This window comes from Canis lupus, chromosome 1, assembly GCF_003254725.2.
Source record: "Canis lupus dingo isolate Sandy chromosome 1, ASM325472v2, whole genome shotgun sequence".
NCBI classification, from domain to species: domain Eukaryota; kingdom Metazoa; phylum Chordata; class Mammalia; order Carnivora; family Canidae; genus Canis; species Canis lupus.
In genome coordinates, this window is record NC_064243.1 from 114,653,652 (window position 1) to 114,671,772 (window position 18,121).

General features: G+C 52.1%; 1 protein-coding gene across 1 annotated transcript in view; it reads right to left on the bottom strand.

Annotated features, from left to right (window-relative positions):
• RYR1 (ryanodine receptor 1) overlaps positions 1-18,121 on the bottom strand; it is a 117,859-nt gene that overhangs the window by 65,194 nt on the left and 34,544 nt on the right. The window contains 19 exon segments of the mRNA XM_025425100.3: positions 529-619; positions 1,054-1,274; positions 2,952-3,121; positions 3,218-3,338; positions 3,728-3,836; positions 3,923-4,109; positions 4,329-4,464; positions 5,727-5,821; positions 6,220-6,352; positions 6,439-6,553; positions 7,315-7,588; positions 9,088-9,234; positions 11,082-11,193; positions 11,564-11,764; positions 12,097-12,360; positions 14,637-14,909; positions 14,911-15,250; positions 16,724-16,950; positions 17,111-17,197. Of these exon segments, the coding sequence (XP_025280885.3) occupies positions 529-619; positions 1,054-1,274; positions 2,952-3,121; positions 3,218-3,338; positions 3,728-3,836; positions 3,923-4,109; positions 4,329-4,464; positions 5,727-5,821; positions 6,220-6,352; positions 6,439-6,553; positions 7,315-7,588; positions 9,088-9,234; positions 11,082-11,193; positions 11,564-11,764; positions 12,097-12,360; positions 14,637-14,909; positions 14,911-15,250; positions 16,724-16,950; positions 17,111-17,197 (3,303 nt within the window).

Consider the following 18,121-nt stretch of genomic DNA (forward strand, 5'->3'; position numbering starts at 1 on the left):
CCATGCAAATATATGGTAATTGGGAAGCGGGCCTCCATATCCACTACACAAATTTGAAACAGGGGCTGATTTAGATGTATTATGTAAAACAGTCGATATCTGAGTTGGAGGTATCTCCTTATGCAAACCAGCAGGCAAATAAAAAAAAATTATAGGAGACGCTGTGCAAATATGCAGAATAGCTGTGGTGCTATTTATTGAAATAAATGCACTCATTTGCAAAGAGTAAGGCTGGTGGTCTGGGCAGACGAGTAAGCATGCTAATTAGGAAAAGCAGTGTACTCCATGCAAATATGTGCTAATTCAGGTGAGGCCTGGCTCTGTTAGGCAAATCAGGCGCTAATGAGGGAGCGTCAGAGGCACCAATGCCGCCCAGCGACCGCCCTGGAAATCCCAGTGTGCCCTTGAGAAGGCCAGAGAGGTTTCCATGGGGACGCCGCCCTCGGGTTTGCAGGCTAACTGGGCGGGGCGGTACCGACGAGCCCGGGGGCCCGGGGGCGCCGCGCGCCGGAGGGGGCTCGCCCTCACCTTGAGCGGCATCTTGGCGAACTCGTTCAGGATGGGCACGTCGAACACCAGCCGCCGCAGCAGGTGCTGCAGCATGGACGGGCGGATGTACCTGCGGAGGCAAGCACCGCGCCGCGCGGTCTCAGCCGGAGGCCGGCCGCCCCCCGCCCCCCGCCCCCCGCCCCTCGCCCCCCGCCCCGGCGCCCCCGCCCCGGCGCCCCCGCCCGCGCCGCACTGCAGAGCCCCCCCGCCCCGGCGCCCCAGCCCGCGCCGCACCTGCAGAGCCCCCCGCCCCGGCGCCCCAGCCAGCGCCGCACTGCAGAGCCCCCCCGCCCCGGCGCCCCCGACCCCCCGCACCTGCAGAGCCCCCCCCGCCCGCGCCACACCTGCAGAGCCCCCCGCCCCCCCGCACCTGCGGAGACCCCGCCCCGGCGCCCCCGCCCGCGCCGCACCTGCGGAGCCCCCCGCCCGCGCCGCACCTGCAGAGCCCCCCGCCCCCCCGCCCCTGCAGGGCCCCCCGCCCCGGCGCCCCCGCCCGCGCCGCACCTGCAGAGCGCCATGAGACAGTCCTCGATGACGTCGCGCTGCGCCTTGGTGAGCGAGCGGCCGCGGGACAGGCGGTACACCGTGTGAAGCATGGAGTCCACCATGATGGCGCGGTGCTCGGTCCCCGCGAAGAGCGGCGCGCACTTGGTGATGAGCGGCAGCACCGCCAGGCACAGGTAGCGGTTCAGCGCCAGCGCCATCTCCGTGGTGCTGAACGTGGCCTGGGGCGCAGAGCGGGGGCATCAGGCCCGCTTCGCGCTCCCGGGGTGGCCGTGGTCGCACCTCCCGCCAACACTGTCCCCCGCCCCGTCTCTATCACCGCTGTGAACCGTGCAAAATCTCAAGCATACAGAAGTCGAGGAACCAAAGAACGAGCCCTCGTTATCCAGAGTAGAGTCTTCTGTAGATACCCTTGTGCTGCTTATTTCCTCTCCAAGCTCCCCTTTTTTCCTGTAATATTTTTACGCAACCCCAGCCCTAGACGGCTTCACCCATGGAAATTTGAATATGTATCTCCATCCGGACTAATGCTTCTGTTCAACATCCCGGGCCGCCACTTTCACACCCAACAGAATTAACAAGTGCGTAAAATTCATGATCAGCTTTCCCAGTTGTCTCAAAAATTGCTGTATATTTAGCTGGGATTGTTTGGATCAGGGCGCCGGGAAGGCCCCCAAACCATATGTATCTGGCTGCTGGATCTCAGGTCCTTTCATCTGTAATGGTCTCCTTTCCTATTCTTTTAAATGCTATTTATTTGCTGGAAAAACTGGATCAGGGGATCCCTGGGTGGCTCAGTGGTTTGGCGCCTGCCTTTGGCCCCGGGCGCGATCCTGGAGCCCCGGGATCGAGTCCCGCGTCGGGCTCCCGGCATGGAGCCTGCCTCTCCCTCTCCCTCTGCCTGTGTCTCTGCCTCCCTCTCTCTCTCTCTGTCTTTCATAAATAAATAAAATCTTTAAAAAAAAAAACTGGATCAACTTATCCAGTGGAGTTGCCTACATTTTGATTTTGGTCCTGGTGGTGTCCTTGAACTTGTTCTTCTGCCTTCAGTCTGTCTTTCTTTCTTTCTTTCTCTCTCTCTCTTCTTAAGATTTTTTAAATTTTTACATAATCTCTACACCCAGCGCTGGGTTCGAACTCACAATCCCAAGATCAAAAGTCGCACTCCCCACCAACTGGGCCAGCCAGGCGCCCCTGCCCTCAGTATTTCTGATAAACTGGTATTTACAGAATCAAGTTGCCATGTTCAAGTAGCAAGTACTAGCAAGTTCAAGTGTGCAAGTAGCCAACAGTTATTTCTCTCATCTCGAGAAGAGTCTTTTCCCGGACAAGGTCACCTGTCCAGCGTATCCATCATTCCTCTGCCTCCTCTGTCACCAACTTGTGTAAAGACTTGTTGACACTCGCCGTCTCCAATACCTCACCTGCCAGACCCTCGTAAACCCCCTCCAGTATGGCTCTTCCCCCACCACTTCACTGAAAGTGCTTAGCAAGTCACCAGTGGCCTCCATGTGGCCACACCAGCGGTCAGTTCTGTCCTCATCTTACGTGACTTTGTCCCCTACTGCAATCTAACTGTGTAGCTATTATATGTCTATATAAGTATTATTGTTGCTGTTGTGCGCAGGTCTGTCTCCTTGGTGCCGAGCCATCATTGAGAATGATTATTTCTTAAATAAGAATGAGGAGATGTTGGAGATTTCCACCCACCCTCTCCCAGAACTCAGAGTTTATCTTGGTTTTGTTTTCTATCTTGACAGGGGTGAGGGGGGTGGGGAGGGAGGATTATGATATGTACACAAGCCCAGAACAAACAGAAGCCCGGCTGCTATGCCCACGCCCCATCCCGCATCCTCTCTGGAGGCAGGGACGGTGGCTAGGCGGGGCGGGCTGCTCACCGTGTCCAGCGAAGCGGCCGCCCGCATGTCAGGCAGGAACCCCACGTCCAGCACATGCAGCAAGAAGTCTTGGTTCTCAATGCCATACACTCGGTCCAGGAAGAGCACCATGGATGCCTTGTGGTCCGGCACGAAAGATGCTGACATCTTTGGCTGTACCAGAGCCCCATCTGTGGGCCAGGAGGGCAGGGGGTCAGGGATGCCCTTCGGACCCATCCGCTCCCTCCTCAGCCTCCCTGCCTTGCTGAGTCCGGCCCCCTCCGCACCTTTGCCCAGGGTGGGGATCTGCAGTGGGAGGCTGATGATGCCCACAAGGTCATCCAGGGGCACGAGGGAGCGCAGGATGGCGCGGATCCGCAGTGCCTCTCCCTTGCCAGCTTGGATTAGCTGGAAGAAGGAAGTGTGGGCCACATCATCAGGCACCTTGAGCCCCATTTGCTCGATACCCCATCCATCCTTTCCTGACCTACTGGCAGGTAGACCAGGACTCCTCGCAGGGCAAACTCTAGAATCCCCAGCCCTGACTCCTCGGCCTGTGCTTCTCCACTGCAGCCCTGGCCACCCCGGCCCACCTTGCTTGGTCTCCCCCACTGGTCCGGGAGCTCCGTGAGAGCTGGGCCTGGGGCTGTCTTGGTCACCAGTGTGTCTGTCCTCAGAACTGCCTCTCCTAAGACCACCCGCAGAGTGAGAGCTATCAGTGCTGTCCAGTGCCTGACTGAGGAGGCTCAAGGGTGGCCCTGTGTGCCCCTCCCCATCCCTGGACTTCTGGGTCTCACATGCATCTCTGGTGCACAGCGTCCTAGCAGGTCAATCAAGGCGGCATAGAAGGACATGATGGCGTGTCCCAGGTGCACCCGGTTCTCCTCCGGGGGCTCCTCACCGAAGCTGCAGAGGAAAGTGGGCGGTGTGGGGGAGGCAGCCAGGGGCACCGGGATGGGGGGCCGGTTCTGCCGAGGTGGTGGGAGACTCACTGCTCACGCCGCCGGTCCCTGCGGACGCCTGGGCCATCGCGCGCCGGGTCCTCAGAGATGCGAATGGCCTCTTCGATGGCAGCCAGCAGCCCGGAGCCGCCCTCACCCCGCAGGGCGGGCCCGAAGCACTCGGGCTTGCGGATGAGCAGCCGCACCACCACGTTGGCGTTCTCCTCCACGCTCTCACCTGGCGGCTCCGGCGGTCAGGAGGCCTCGTGAGCCGCGGCCCAGGGACCCCGCCCCTCAAGGGTTAAGGCCAGGCCCCCACTGGCTTCTGCGTGCTGCCCCAGCCCACCAGGAGGAATCCCGGGCTAGGCCAGTGGCCCAAGGTGTGGCCCACACCCCGAGGGAGGCTTTGGTCAGTGGCCCCAGCCCCCTGTCCTGCCACCACCAGCTCCTGACTCACCGTTGACAAAGACAGCAAAGCGCAAGAAGTCCAGGTAGCGCTCGCCGCCACACGGGTTCCAGCCGATGTCTGGGTACCCTTTGGCCAGGAGCATGGGGCAGCTCTGAAGGCCACAACCCGCCAGGTAGGACACCACCTGGGGGCGGAGGGGGCTCAGCCAGAGGCAGACCCGCACCACCTCCTCCCCAAGGCTCATGTCCCTGCCCATCCCTGGAGCTCTGCAACCTGATTCATTTCTGGATCTCTCAGCAAACAATAATCGTCATCCTCCACCCTCCTCTCCCACCTGGACCATGCCAGGGGCTTCCTTCCTGGGCTCCCTGCTCCTTCGGTCTATTCCTCCTACACAGAAGCATCCTTCCCTGCTTGGAACCTTCCTGCGGCACCATCTCACTTAGGGTAAGACCCAGAGCCCTCACAGTGGTCCACTAAGACCCTCTGCACAATCTTCCCTGCCACCTGCTGACCTTACTTCCCACCGCTAACTTCTCACTCCCTCTGCTCCAACCATACTGGTCTCTTTGCTGTTCCTCAAACTCATGAGGTTCACTTCTGTCTCAGGGCCTTTGCATTGGCTGTTCCCCTGCCTGGAATGCTCTTCCCCCTGATGTCCATATGGTCCCTCTCTTCCTTCAGAGCTTTCCCCGAATGTCACTTTCTCAGTGAGGCATTCTCTGATCACACTTATCTAAACTTGGACACCCTCCTGGCACATGATATTTCTCTCCCCTGTTCACTTTTTTCATCTTTAACACTTGTCACTAGCTAATACACTATGTATTTTACTTATTCATCTTGTTTATTGTCCATCTTCCCAACCATGTCAGCTTCATGTGGACAAGGATTTTCTGATTGTCTCAGTCACTGTCACACCCCTACTGTCTTGGACAAGTTCCTGGCGCATAGTAGGTGCTCGGTAAATATTTGTTGAATGAGTAATACTATAGTAGCAGATAATGCTTGCTGTATTATAAATGCTTTCATGGATTAAGTCATTTCATCTTGAGAATAACCCTATTCTATTATTATCTTCATTCTGCAGGTGAGGAGACAGGCCTGGAGAATTTAAGTCACTTGTCCAAGGCTACACAACAAGAGAGCACCATCTCACTTAGGTTCAGCCTAAGTTGCTGAACTCCAGAGCCCATGCCCTTTGACACTAGTACAGAAGCAGAGGAGGGAGGGGGGCACAGAGGGTCAAGAAATGTGCCAAGGACATGCAGCTGCAGGAGGGTGAGGTATGGATTATTTGCACTCGGCCCCATGTGACTGGCTCCTGTTCTTTTCCCTGCAAATTATTCCCCTTCTGATTTAATCCTGGACCATCCCATAGAGTGGGTCCCAAAGCAGCAGGGGCCCCAAGGGGCCAGGTAGGGGCCAGGCCTCCTCCTTCCCCACCTTCTCCAGGTCCTGCTCTTGCAATGCCAAGGCCAGCTCGTTGTTGTCAATGACGGAGGCAGCTGCCACATCCAGAGGCGTGGAGCCCTGCATGCCTGTGAGGGCGAGAGGCAGTGAGAATGCTCTTCAGAGGTATATAGTTGACAGTCTCACTGCTGCTCATCTCACCTCCTCTCGGAAGCCCTCCTTGACCACCCCCTTTTACAGCCTAGGTCAAGTGCCTCCTCTGGTCTGTGCTTCCCCATCCCAGGCCTGACCACTCTGGGCTGTCACTGTCTATCTGCCATGCTGCACCGTGAGTTCTGTGAGGGCCAGGGCCAGGGCTGTCTGGGTATCCCCAGGACTGCTCATCACAGGGCTACAGCCAGGGTGGGTTGAGAATAAGTGTTTGTTGAATGTTGAATGACTGAATGAGTAGAGATGGATGCCTGGATGGACCGCCAAGAGTGGGTCGTGAGGGACAGGCCGCCACCCCGGGCTCAGGGGTTCTCACCCAGGCCAATGCCACTGTTCTCCAGCAGGTAGCTCAGGTGGTCAAACATGGAGCGCTGGTTCTGCCGGCTGATACGACAGAAGTAGCAGAGGAAGCGGCAGCAGCTTGTCACCATTTTGGGGAAGCGGATCTCCTAGGGAGGCAGAGTGGGCCTGTGGTCAACGCCTGCCCCTCCATGGCCCCCTGCCCTGAGCTCCCTAGCCCACACAGACCCCTTACCTTGGATTCGCCACCCCCGAGGACATTCACCATGACCTCCATGACTGTCTCATGCATGCCCAGTGCCCGCATCAGGTTCGGGTGCTGGTAGAAGACTTTGTTGTTCATGATGTTCCTGTGAAGAGGTAAAGAACGTGAGGTCACCAGGGGCCCGGTGGAGCCCCAGTCCAGGGACAGCCCCAGGCCCTTGGGAGAGTTGTCACCACCACTGTAATAACAGTCAACATTTACTGAGTTCTTCCTTCATGCCTGGCACCACGCCCCTTAACAGATCTGAATTCATTCAATCTTTATCTCCACTCTAGAAGCCAAGAACTATAGTTATCCCTATTTTACAGAAAAAAGAAACTGAGGCATGGATCCCCTAGGGTGGAGATCCTTACCATGCTGCATGTGGTATCCCCAAGTGTCTAGAAAGGGCCTGGCACAAACTAGGTGCTCAATAAATGCTTGCTGAGTGAATGAATGAGACACTCTTGACACTTAGTGAGTGTTTAGTACTATCATTACCATTACCAATATCATTACGATGTGCAAAAGCCCTTGGAAGCCTTGCCATGACTGTATGAGGTAGGCATGGCTCTTCCTGTTTAGAGATGAACACTGAAGCTCAAAGAGGGTAACTATTGTGCCAAGAGGTGAGTAAGAGCTGTTATCCCAGGGTCTGGATGGAGAGGTGAGAGGAGGGGTCATTAGCCAGGGAGATGGGCTAGCTATTAGGAGAAGTATATATCACCACAAGGATGAAGCAGAAGTGGAGGAAGGAGACATTATTGCATCCAGGGGACATGAGCCCAGGGGACAAGCTGGAGCTTGTGGGGGCTCCCCTCCTTCCCGGGGGGATGTGCAAAGTCAGGGGAGGGGGAAGGGCCTCACCCAATGCTCTGGATCATGAGGTTTTCCTCCTGGGGACCCATTTGCACAATAAGCAGCGATCGGATCTGGCCCAGGCACTCAAGCAAGCTCATGGTGTCCTCCATGGATGACGGTGAGATGGTGTATGCCCGGGGCAGGGCACGCAGCAGCTCCCCGAGCCCATCGTACTGCCGGTGGAGGAGGCTGAACATGGCCCGAACGAGCTCAGGGCTCTGCACGAAGTCCTCTTGAGCCCACCGCACCACTGTGTGGGACACCAGCTCCTGCAATGACTCTGGGAAGGGGACATGAGTGTCAGAACACTCCCAGGTTGAGGCCTGGAGCCAAAACAATGCAGAAAGGGCCCCTCTTCCCAGAGGGCTTCTCAGTTACTAACTGCCCTGACCCTCTACCTGCCAGGAGTAGGCAGATTCTGGAAGATTTCGTTTTATTGCCTTAAGAGCTCCCCTGTTCTCTTCACCCTAACACCCAAACAGTGAGGGCTCCCTAAAGGTTTCAAGAGGAAAAAAGAACTTGTATCACTTCAAAATACCAGAGTACATTATAAACACCTTTGAAATATATAATGTACCTTTGAAAGCACAAGTCACAATTCCACTTGTTCTATAAAAACACTGTTGATTTTTCATCAAGAGAGACAACAGACACCGAGAATACCTGGTGGACTTTGGCATCATTTGAAAATGATGTCAAAATTAACTGTTTTATTTTCCCTGTCCATCTCCCTGGGACTCATCTCTCCTACATCCAGCATCCATTTCTCTCTGTGTCTCTCTTTCTCTCCCAACACTTTTCATTCCCAGGATTTTGGGAGAAAAGAGATGTCTCATGTTCTCAGGTTAGGAGAAACCTCCATGCACTGGCACTAAATGATGGTGTCAATTCATGACCTTCTAGCGCTATGCAATCTGGCCCTGTCACTTCAGACCTCATCTCCTGCCCCCCTCCCCTTGCTCACTCTGCTCCAGCTACACTGGCTTCTAAATACCCCATGCATGTTCCTGCCTCAGGGCCTTTGCATTGGCTATTCCCTTTGTAACAATCATCTTCCCCAGATCTTTGCACACCTCACTCCCCTACTCTGACCCCTCCATCTTTATCCCTCTCTCTCCTATTACTCAGCTTGATTTTTTTCCTTAGCCACCCATGGCCACCTGACATTATGGTATATGTATATGTGCATCTGTTATAATATTCTAAACTCTTGGAGGGTAGGGATTTTTACTCCTTCTCCCCACAGCATTCTCCAGCCCTGCCAACAGTTCCTGGCTCAGAGCTGGCCCAATAGCAATTTCTTGAATGTTGTAGAATAAACTCTGTACCAACTTCAGGGACCTGTCTTTGTTGGTTGGAGATAAAATATATTTTGCATAATGGCCCATTGGACCAACATTTATCATAACTGTTTTTCTAATCCCTCATCATAGTAATCATTTCACCAAAAAAAGAAGAGAAAAACAAAGAAAAGCCATGAGGACACAGAAGCTGTGGTGGTGGTACAGGAGCTGCCACCATCCCAAGGTGGGATGTATATCTCTGTGCTGGCAGGCCATACAGCATGCTGGTCCAACACACATACTGTAGAGCCACCACATTTGGGCCACACTTCCAACATGCCTCTTCTCTCACCCCACCCCCTATTCCTCCTCTCTCATCAATCTACCCCTCCCTTGCTTACTCCTCATGGTCTGGCCTATTTTGGACCTACTGGCTCCTCAAGCACATGGCTGCCTGCCCCATCCCTGTCCCCTCCCTAAAGACCCCAGTCCTCACGGGGTTTGCTCTCTTCAGCAGGGGATTCCTCTTCAGGTTTCTCCTCCTTCTTCTTCACCAGCCGGACTTTCTCCAACAGGCTCATCAGGCGGCTGCCCAGGGTGGCCTCTTCCTCTGGTTCCTCCTCCTCCCCCTCCAGCTGAATTCCTGGAGTTGGTCAAGAAGGAAGAGGGTGTCATTCATCTGTGTGCTTCTTCATCTATTCAGTCATTCACTTCTTTTTTAAAAAACTATTTTATTTACTTATTTGAGAGAGAGAACACAAGAGAGTGAGCAATTGAGCACGAGCAAGGATGGGAGGAAGGGGCAGAGGGAGAGAGAGAAGCAGGCAGTCCCAATGTGGGACTTGATTCCAGGACCCTGGGATAATGACCTGAGCCAAAGGCAGACACTTAACCAACTAAGCAACCCAGGTGCTCTAGTCATTCACTTCTTTACTCATTCATTGGTTCATTCATTCCTCATTCTTGTGTACATTCTTGTTTTTTTTCATTTATTTCTCCATATATTCACATATTTATTCATTTATTCATTCTTTGAAGCATGTTAAATGTCTTTTAAACTATTATAGGGACACCTGGGTGGCTCAGTGGTTGAGTGTCTGCCTTTAGCTCAGGGTGTGATCCTGGTGTCTGGGATCAAGTCCCACATTGGGCTCCTTGCAGGGAGCCTACTTCTCCCTCTGCCTATGTCTCTGCCTCGCTCTCTCTCCGTCTCTCATGAATAAATAAATAAAATATTTTTAAAAATAAGCTATTGTAAGTAGGTTCAAAGAACAAAGGAAGCCATGTAGAAAGTATTAAAGATAAGTATGATGCCAATGTCTCCTCAAATAGAGAATATTAATAATGAGGTAGACCACATAAAAGATAACCAGATAGAAATTCTGGGGCTGAAAAGTACAATAACTGAAATTTAAAACTCACTAGAGAGGTAACAGCATATTTGAGCTGGTGGGAGAAAGAATCAGTGAACTTGAGGGTTGGACAATAGAGGTTATCGGTTTGAAGAGTAAAAAAAGAATGAAGAAAAAAAAGAATGAAGAAAAGCTAACAGAGCCTCAGAGCCTGTGGGATATCATCAAGTATATCAATATATGCATAATGGGAGTCCCATAAAGAGTGATGAGAAATGGCAGAAAAATATTTAGAGAAATAATAGCCCAAAAGTCCCAAATTTGATGCAAAATATTAATCTACACATCAAGAAATTTAATAAACTTCAAGTAGGATAAAATCAGAGTGCCACACCTAGATACATTATACCCAACTGTTTCAAAGCAAAGGCAAACAGAAAACTTGAAAGGCAGCCAGAGAAAAACCACTCGTCACATATAAAAGAATCTCAGTAAGATTATTAGCTGCCTAGGGCACCTGGGTGGCTCAGTGATTGAGCATCTGCCTTTGGCTTAGGTCCTGATCCTGGGGTCCTGGGATGGAGTCCCTTATCAGGCTCCCCGCAGGGAGCCTGCTTTTCCCTCTGCTTATGTCTCTGCCTCTCTCTGTGTCTCTCATGAACAAATAAATAAAATCTTAAAAAAAGATTACTAGCTGCCTTATTATCAGAAACAATGGAGATTATCCATTGGATAATCCAAACAATGGAGGATTATCCATCCTCCAGCCACCCAACCATCTCTCCATCCAATTTTCAATTATCCATCTACCCATCCATCTAACCATCATCCTTCTCTTTATCCATCCATGCACCCAGCCATCTACTCATCCATTTCTTTATTCATTCATCTCTCTATCTACCAATTTACACTCACCATTCACTTGCCTATAGACATCCATCCATGTATAATATACTCAAATGCCAGTACAAATATCCCTCCACTCATTCTTTATCTGTTCACTAATATGTTTGCTCATTCATTCAACCAAAAATTACATTGCACCAATACTGTAAATATTTAAGATCAGGAAATCTTAGGGAAACTTCAGGAGAGGTCTCAAGAGAAAATTCGGGAGATGGGTTCTCTGATCTCTTACCACAATGTGCCAGCAAGTCTTGATGAAATTCGAGCAAATCCTGTCGAACCTCTTCAGGGAGAGGACAATCTTCCTCATCTTCACCATCTTTGAAGTGCAATAGCATGTTTATCTAGAGGAAGGTCAAAAGTTATTAGAATGAGGGTCAGAGACCCAAGGCAGAAACTCTGAGGTCAAGGATCAAAGATTCATTTGTAAAAAAAAATAAAAATAAAGATTCAATTGTGAGACCCTGTCTAAGGTCATGAGTTGATGCAGACCGTCTGAAGACTAGAGTTTTGAATGGAGTCAGTGTCAGTCTGAGGTGACTAAGAGGACAAATTGGTTCGGAGACAAGTAGAAGAGTAAGAGATAATTATTTCAATAGGGTCAGATGTCAAGCATGAGTTTAGAGATTTAACACCATCAGTGATCAGTGTAGGGGGAGAGGTTAAAGTTGGGATTTAGACAGTAATGCTAGCTGGGGTCAGGGGTCAGAGTACCTGCTCCTGGGGTGGGGAGCGGAACTCGCGAGTACGTCGGGCAGTCTCAGCAGCAGACATGGTGAAGGCTTTCATGAGGAGGCCATAGCGGTCCCGCTGGTTGGCCTGGAGCTTGTCCACATAGCGCTCCGCAAAGGCTGCTAGGGATTCCACACGGTGCTGCAACTCTTGGTCACAGAAATACTCCAGCAGGTGGCACATCTATGGGAGGACAACCATGCAGTAGGAATGATGGTGCTGAGACCATCCTTGAAACTTTTCTTGCTTCCTCCCTCCTCTTCATGGCCCTGCCCTATCTGCCACCATCATTTCCTGCCTGGATCCTTATGCCAGCCTTCTCAATGGTCTCATCCCTCCAATCTACCTGCTACATGGCAACCAGAGAGATCACTTGAAGCCAGCAGCACTCCAATCATCTGTGGCACTTCCACAGCTCCCCACTTCCTTGGAACAAAGTCCAGACTCATGCTGCACCAGATCCTGTCTCTCAGCCCAGATAGATGGTGGCTGGAGAACAGGAAGAATGAGCCCACCTGTAACTTCACAGATTCTGGCAACTTCATCTGGAGCAGCCCTTCCTCTAAGTCTTCTTCTTTTTCCCCTTCTGCTGTCTCCTCTTCCTCTTTTTCCTCATCTTCTTTCTCCTGTGCTTCTTCCTCCTCATCCTCCTCCTTCTCCTCCTCATCCTCCTCCTCTTCCTCCTCCTCTTCCTCTTCCTCTTCTTCCTCAGTGAATACTTCAGGCTCAATCATCTTCAAGATCTGTTTCACATCCTCATCAGCAAAGATGCCCATCACCTACAGGACAAAACCTGGGTACTTCACTGTGGCCCTTGAGACCTCCAAATCAAGTCCCAGCCTCACTCCCCAGACCTGCTTCTCCTGCACATGTCAGATTCACTCCTGCATGGGCTAGATATGATTCCTCCTACACAAAGAAATGGCACCCCCTTGCCCTGCCACCCATTTTCCTTAACATCCCCTCAGGTCCATACCTGTGTCCCACCTAACCTGGCCCAGACCATGTAGCCAAACATTAGCATCTTTCCCTTGACTAGTAAATGTCCTTTCTCCTAAGCTTGAGCATATGTGACTCTGGAGCAGGACACCCCTTACTCTGATAGATGCCCTCATAGCTCCCAGTATATGCTAGCACTCAATAAACATAATGAAGATGCTGACAGATGGAGGGAAAGGAGATAGATGAAAGGGAAAAACAATGAGGAAAGAGAGATGGATAAGTGGAGGGAGCACTGGGTGGCTGAATCAATAGATGGAATAGTAGAGGTTTGAAGGGGAGAGAAATTGATGGGCAGATGGTAGATAGAGAGGTGAAGGTAAAGGCTGAGGGAGAGATGGGTAGATAGATGACAGGATATATAATGTATGAATAGGTGGGTAGGTTGATGGATGATTTGATAGGTGCATGAGTATGTAAATGAATGAATGGGTAAATAGATAAATAGGCAAAGAAGTAGGGGGTAGGGTGGGATGGTTGGATGATGGACGGGTGGGTAGGTTTGTGCATGAAAATTTGGATGGATGGCTATGTGGGTGAGTCATTAGATGAGTATGTGAATAAAGGGTACATGCAGTAAAGGATGAAGAATGAGTGGATGGTGGGTGGATGAATGGGTGTAGATGGTTGGATAGATTTGTGGGTAGGTGGATGAATGTATATATATATGAACTGAGACATGCATTGGTGGACAGATAGGTAGGCGGAAGATGAAGGAACAGATGAATCTGTAGATGGGTGGGTGGATGGATGTGTGGATGAATGAATGCACAGGTGCAAGGAGGATGATAACTGGATGTATGAAAGGAGAGATAGCTTAATAAATAAATGAATAGGTGGATAAATGAATAGATGGAACAGAGGATGTACTCGAGTATGAGTAAATGGAAGGATGAATGGACAACTAGATTGAAAATTGGATAGATGGAGGGGGAAACCTGGGTGGCTCAGTGGCTGAGCATTTGCCTTTGGCTCAGGTCGAAATCCCGGGGTCCTGGGGTCAAGGCCCGCTCCCCTTAGGGAGCCTGCTTCTCCCTCTGCCTGTGTCTCTGCCTCTCTCTGTGTCTCTCATGAATAAATCTTTTTTTTTTTTAATTTTTATTTATTTATGATAGTCACAGAGAGAGAGGCGCAGAGACACAGGCAGAGGGAGAAGCAGGCTCCATGCACCGGGAGCCCGACGTGGGATTCGATCCCGGGTCTCCAGGATCACGCCCTGGGCCAAAGGCAGGCGCCAAACCGCTGCGCCACCCAGGGGTCCCTCTCGTGAATAAATAAATAAAATATGGGACGCCTGGGTGACTCAGCGGTTGAGCGCCTGCCTTCAGCCAGGTTCCCTGCATGGAACCTGCCTCTCTCTCTGCCTATGTCTCTGCCTCTCTATCTCTCTCTCTGTTTCTCATGAATAAATAAATAAAATATTTATATAAATAAATAAAATCTAAAGAAAAGAAAATTGGATACATGGATGGATGGATAGATACATGGGCAGAGAATGGAAATATAAGTAAATGGGTGGACTTGTGGATGGGAAGATGGGGGTATCTGAATGAATAGATGGGTGGATGGGGGATCCCTGGGTGGCGCAGCGGTTTGGCGCCTGCCTTTGGCCCAGGGCGCGATCCTGGAGACCCGGGATCGAATCCCACGTCGGGCTCCCGGTGCATGGAGCCTGCTTCTCCCTCTGCCTATGTCTCTGCCTCTCTCTCTCTCTCTCTCTCTGTGACTATCATAAATAAATAAAAAAAAATTTAGATGGGTGGATGGGAAGGTGGGTGGAGGATGGATGGATTGATAAACGAATGATGGTTGGTTGTCTAGATGAATGTAAAGGAGGGAGAAAAGATTAACAAACAGATTAATAGAAGACAGATGAATGGATGGGAGGAAAAGTGAATGAAGGATGAGTAGACGATAGAAGGATAAACTGAAAGGTAGAGGATGGAGAGACAGATGGGTGGTTAGATACACAAATGAGAGGGGGACAGACAGATGGATAGAGGATTTGGAATGCGGAAGAAGAAAGGGACAGAGGGAAGCAGGAGGAAACCATTACCAGCAGGGTGGACACAAGCTTGAGCACGGGCACAAACTGGAACTCCACAGAGCCCCCGACGGGGTCGCGTGCGTGCTGCCCCCCATCTCGCACGGCCTCCCCCAGCATCCTCAGTGCTTTATCCCGCAGGGCCTCCAGAGGGATGCTGGGGCTGAGGCGGGCCGGAGCTTCCGTCACCCCAGCAGCCGGCAGGGCAGCCACGAAACAGGGCGGCGAGAAGTGGTGTGGGGGCCGCAGGGAGGTGGTGACGCCAACGCCAGGCAGGCCGTGGCGGCGGGGGCCGTTTTCCGCGCTTTTCCTCGGGTGGGAAGAGAGTGATGGCGCGGGTCTCCTGCGTGAGGGGCACGATGTACTCGGAGAGCATGGAGCGGCGGCTGCGGCAGGCACTTTCGAGGTGGATGCTGATGAGGAGGTCGTAGTAGCCCGCCCGCAGCGGGCCCGGCAGGTGCGCGTCCTCCAGCGCGTGCAGCAGCTGCGCCTGGTCCACGTGGCTGCACAGAGCATGCGCCACGCGGTTGTTGCCCAGCGCGCACACCGCGCGGTAGAGGCAGAGGGTGTGAGAGTGGAACCGCTGCAGGTCCAGGCGCTCCGACAGCTCCAGGATGTCCATGCACCTGCGGCGGAGGGGGGCCACGGACAGGCACAGAGCCCACAGAGGAGGAGGGAGACGGGCACAGACCACAGACAGGCAAAGAAATGCTAAGGTGAGCGTCGGCCGCCCCAGCAGGGAATCCCAGTGTGCTGCTGGGCAAGGTTCTGTGAGGTCTGCGCAGCTGGGTCTAGGAATCTTTTAATAGTTCTGGAAGTCCCTAAGTGGTCTGGGAGCTACTTGGGATGTATCTGGGATCCTTGGGATGGTCTGATACTCTGGGGTATCTGAGAGCCTGTGGAGGAGATCTGGTGACCGGAAGATATGTCTGGGATCCCCAGATTGGGATTGAACCTCCCTCTGGCAGGCTTGAGTAACCTGGCTATGTTTGAATAGGACTAAAATGTAATCCCACCAGTGTAGGACATTTCTGCCTTTTGTTTTTTTTTGTTTGTTTGTTTTTGTTTTTGTTTTTTTTGCTATATCCCCATCACCTAAACAGGACTTAGCATAGTAAGTGCTCAATAAATACTAGACAGATGATAGATAGATAGATAGATAGATAGATAGATAGATAGAATGAGTGAGTGCATCTGGGATTCCCCAGGGATGGTCTGAGTCCTCTCGGACACGTCTGAGCCCCTGAGTTATATGTGGGCATCGCTAGAATGTCCGTTCACAAGGGTTTGGTGTTTCCCGCCTAGAATGCTGCTGGTTGGGACGCTTGGGTGACTTAGCGGTTGCGCGTCTGCCTTTTGATCAGGGCATGATCCTGGGATCCAGGATTGAGTCCCACATGAGGCTCCTTGCAGGGAGACTGCTTCTCTCTCTGCCTGTGTCTCTGCCTCTCTGGATCTCATGAATAAATAAATTAGAATCTTAAAAAAAATAGAATGCTGCTGGTCACACAGGAAGAGCCCAGAGCTATCTGTTAAACGAATGAATAAAGGACAGATGAAGCATATCAGAGCCTCCTGGTTTGTCTGGGATTGGAGTCTGTTCAGGGTACCTAAGAGCATTCATGCCATACACATGAACCCATCTGTACCCTGATTGTGTCTGGGTCCCCTGGACGGGGTTTGAGATCCCCAAGGGATACATTCAGTCTCCCGGGGTGTGCCCAAGACACCCTGGGGTGCATTCAGGCCTCTCTGAGTAATGTCCGTGTCCTTCTGAGGTGTAGTTGAGGCTCCTAGAGTCTGTGTGGCTTCTCGTGGATCTGGGCTCCTTGAGATGGGCTTGGAGCCCTGTGGGTTAGGTCTGGGGTCCCTGGAGGTCCCAAAGACAGACCCAAGGCCTTCTGGGTGGGTCTGGAGTCCCCTGGATTCTTATCTGGGGATGCCCGAGCTGAGTCAGGGTTCCCTGAGGTAGGTCTGGGGCCCACTGGGGTGCTGTCTGGAGCCTTGGGGTACTGATGGAGGGGGGCACTGAATGGGTTCCAGACCCCAGAAGACTTGCAACACCCATCCCACCCCCATGAGCCCGGGCTGGCCCTGACCGGTTCTCCTCAGGGATGTGCAAAGCCATCATGGTCAGTGGCTCCTGGCACTGCACGGCCCAGCCGAGCCGCTCGCCCGCACGTCGTGTCTCCACCTGCAGGAAGTGGTTGGGCATACGGCTCCAGGAGACGGGCATCAGCATCTGCACCTCCAGCCGAGGCGGGCACTGTGGGGCCGGGTTCTTGCGCTCACTCAGAAACATGGCAGCTGACAGCGGCATGATGTTCTGGGGGCACGGAGGTGTGCACGGGTCAGGATTCCCAGCCCTCTCTGTCCTGCCACTCTGCTTCCAGGGAGACCTCCCGGATTGCCCCACTTTTCAGCCACTCTGCCAGCCTGACCCCCCACGCCTACTGCCTCAGCCTGCCCCATCACTGTACTCCTACCTTCTGCTTCCCCAACTCAAACTGGATGACATTCTGGTGGGTGGGCAGGACGAAGACAGCAGGAAACAGCTTGGTGTTGGGCTCCACCTGGCAAGGGAGAAGAGGCCAGGGTGAGGAAGAGGGTGAACTGGAGGTGATGATGACTCTGGCTCCTGAACTCTGGGGTCGATTGCCCCAGCCTGATCCTCCTGGTGTCTACAGATCCAAAGTCAGGCACCGAGGTTGCTCGTGGGCTGCACCACCTCTGATCCAGATACACCAACCTCCTCCAGCTCCCTCGGTGGCAACGTATCTTCCAGGTCATTGTGCAAATCATGCCTTCCACCTGGAATGCCACTTGTGTTCAAGTGGCAATACCACTCATTCTTCAAAACTCAGGAAGGTCTTCTGACTGCACTGTCCCTCCAGCCCCTCTGATCTCCGCAGTGGACCCACCCAGCCTCTATCACCACAAACACCATCATCTGTGAAGCCATCTTGCCAAACCTGAACCTAACTGCACCTCTGGCTGCCAGTTGATAGGAAATACAGGGGACAGAGGAAAACGTTAAAACAACACCATGGGGGATGCGTCAACCAGACGCAGGCTGAGAAGACGCACGAATTCCCCAGGATTAAGTTTTGGATTCGCATTGGGCAGGTCTAGGGGGAAGCCTGAGATTCCTCATTTCTAACAACCCCCCAGGTGACGCAGATCCTGCTGGTCCAGGACTTTGAGAAGCAAACTTTTCAGGACAGGCAGCCTGGTTTCAGCAAACACATTTCAGAGAAGAGAGAGAAGGGAAATCTACGTAGGAGAGACTCAAGGGGCATAGCGACCAACTAAAATACATGACCTTAATGGATTCCAATTCAAATGAACAAATGGGAAAAAGACATTTTTTGAAACAACCAGAGAAGTGAACATGGACTAAATATTTGATTAATTAATTAGGAATTATTGGTTTTTTTAAAAAAGATATAAATGGTATAGTTGGTTATGTTTTTTATTTTGTGTTTATTTATTATCAT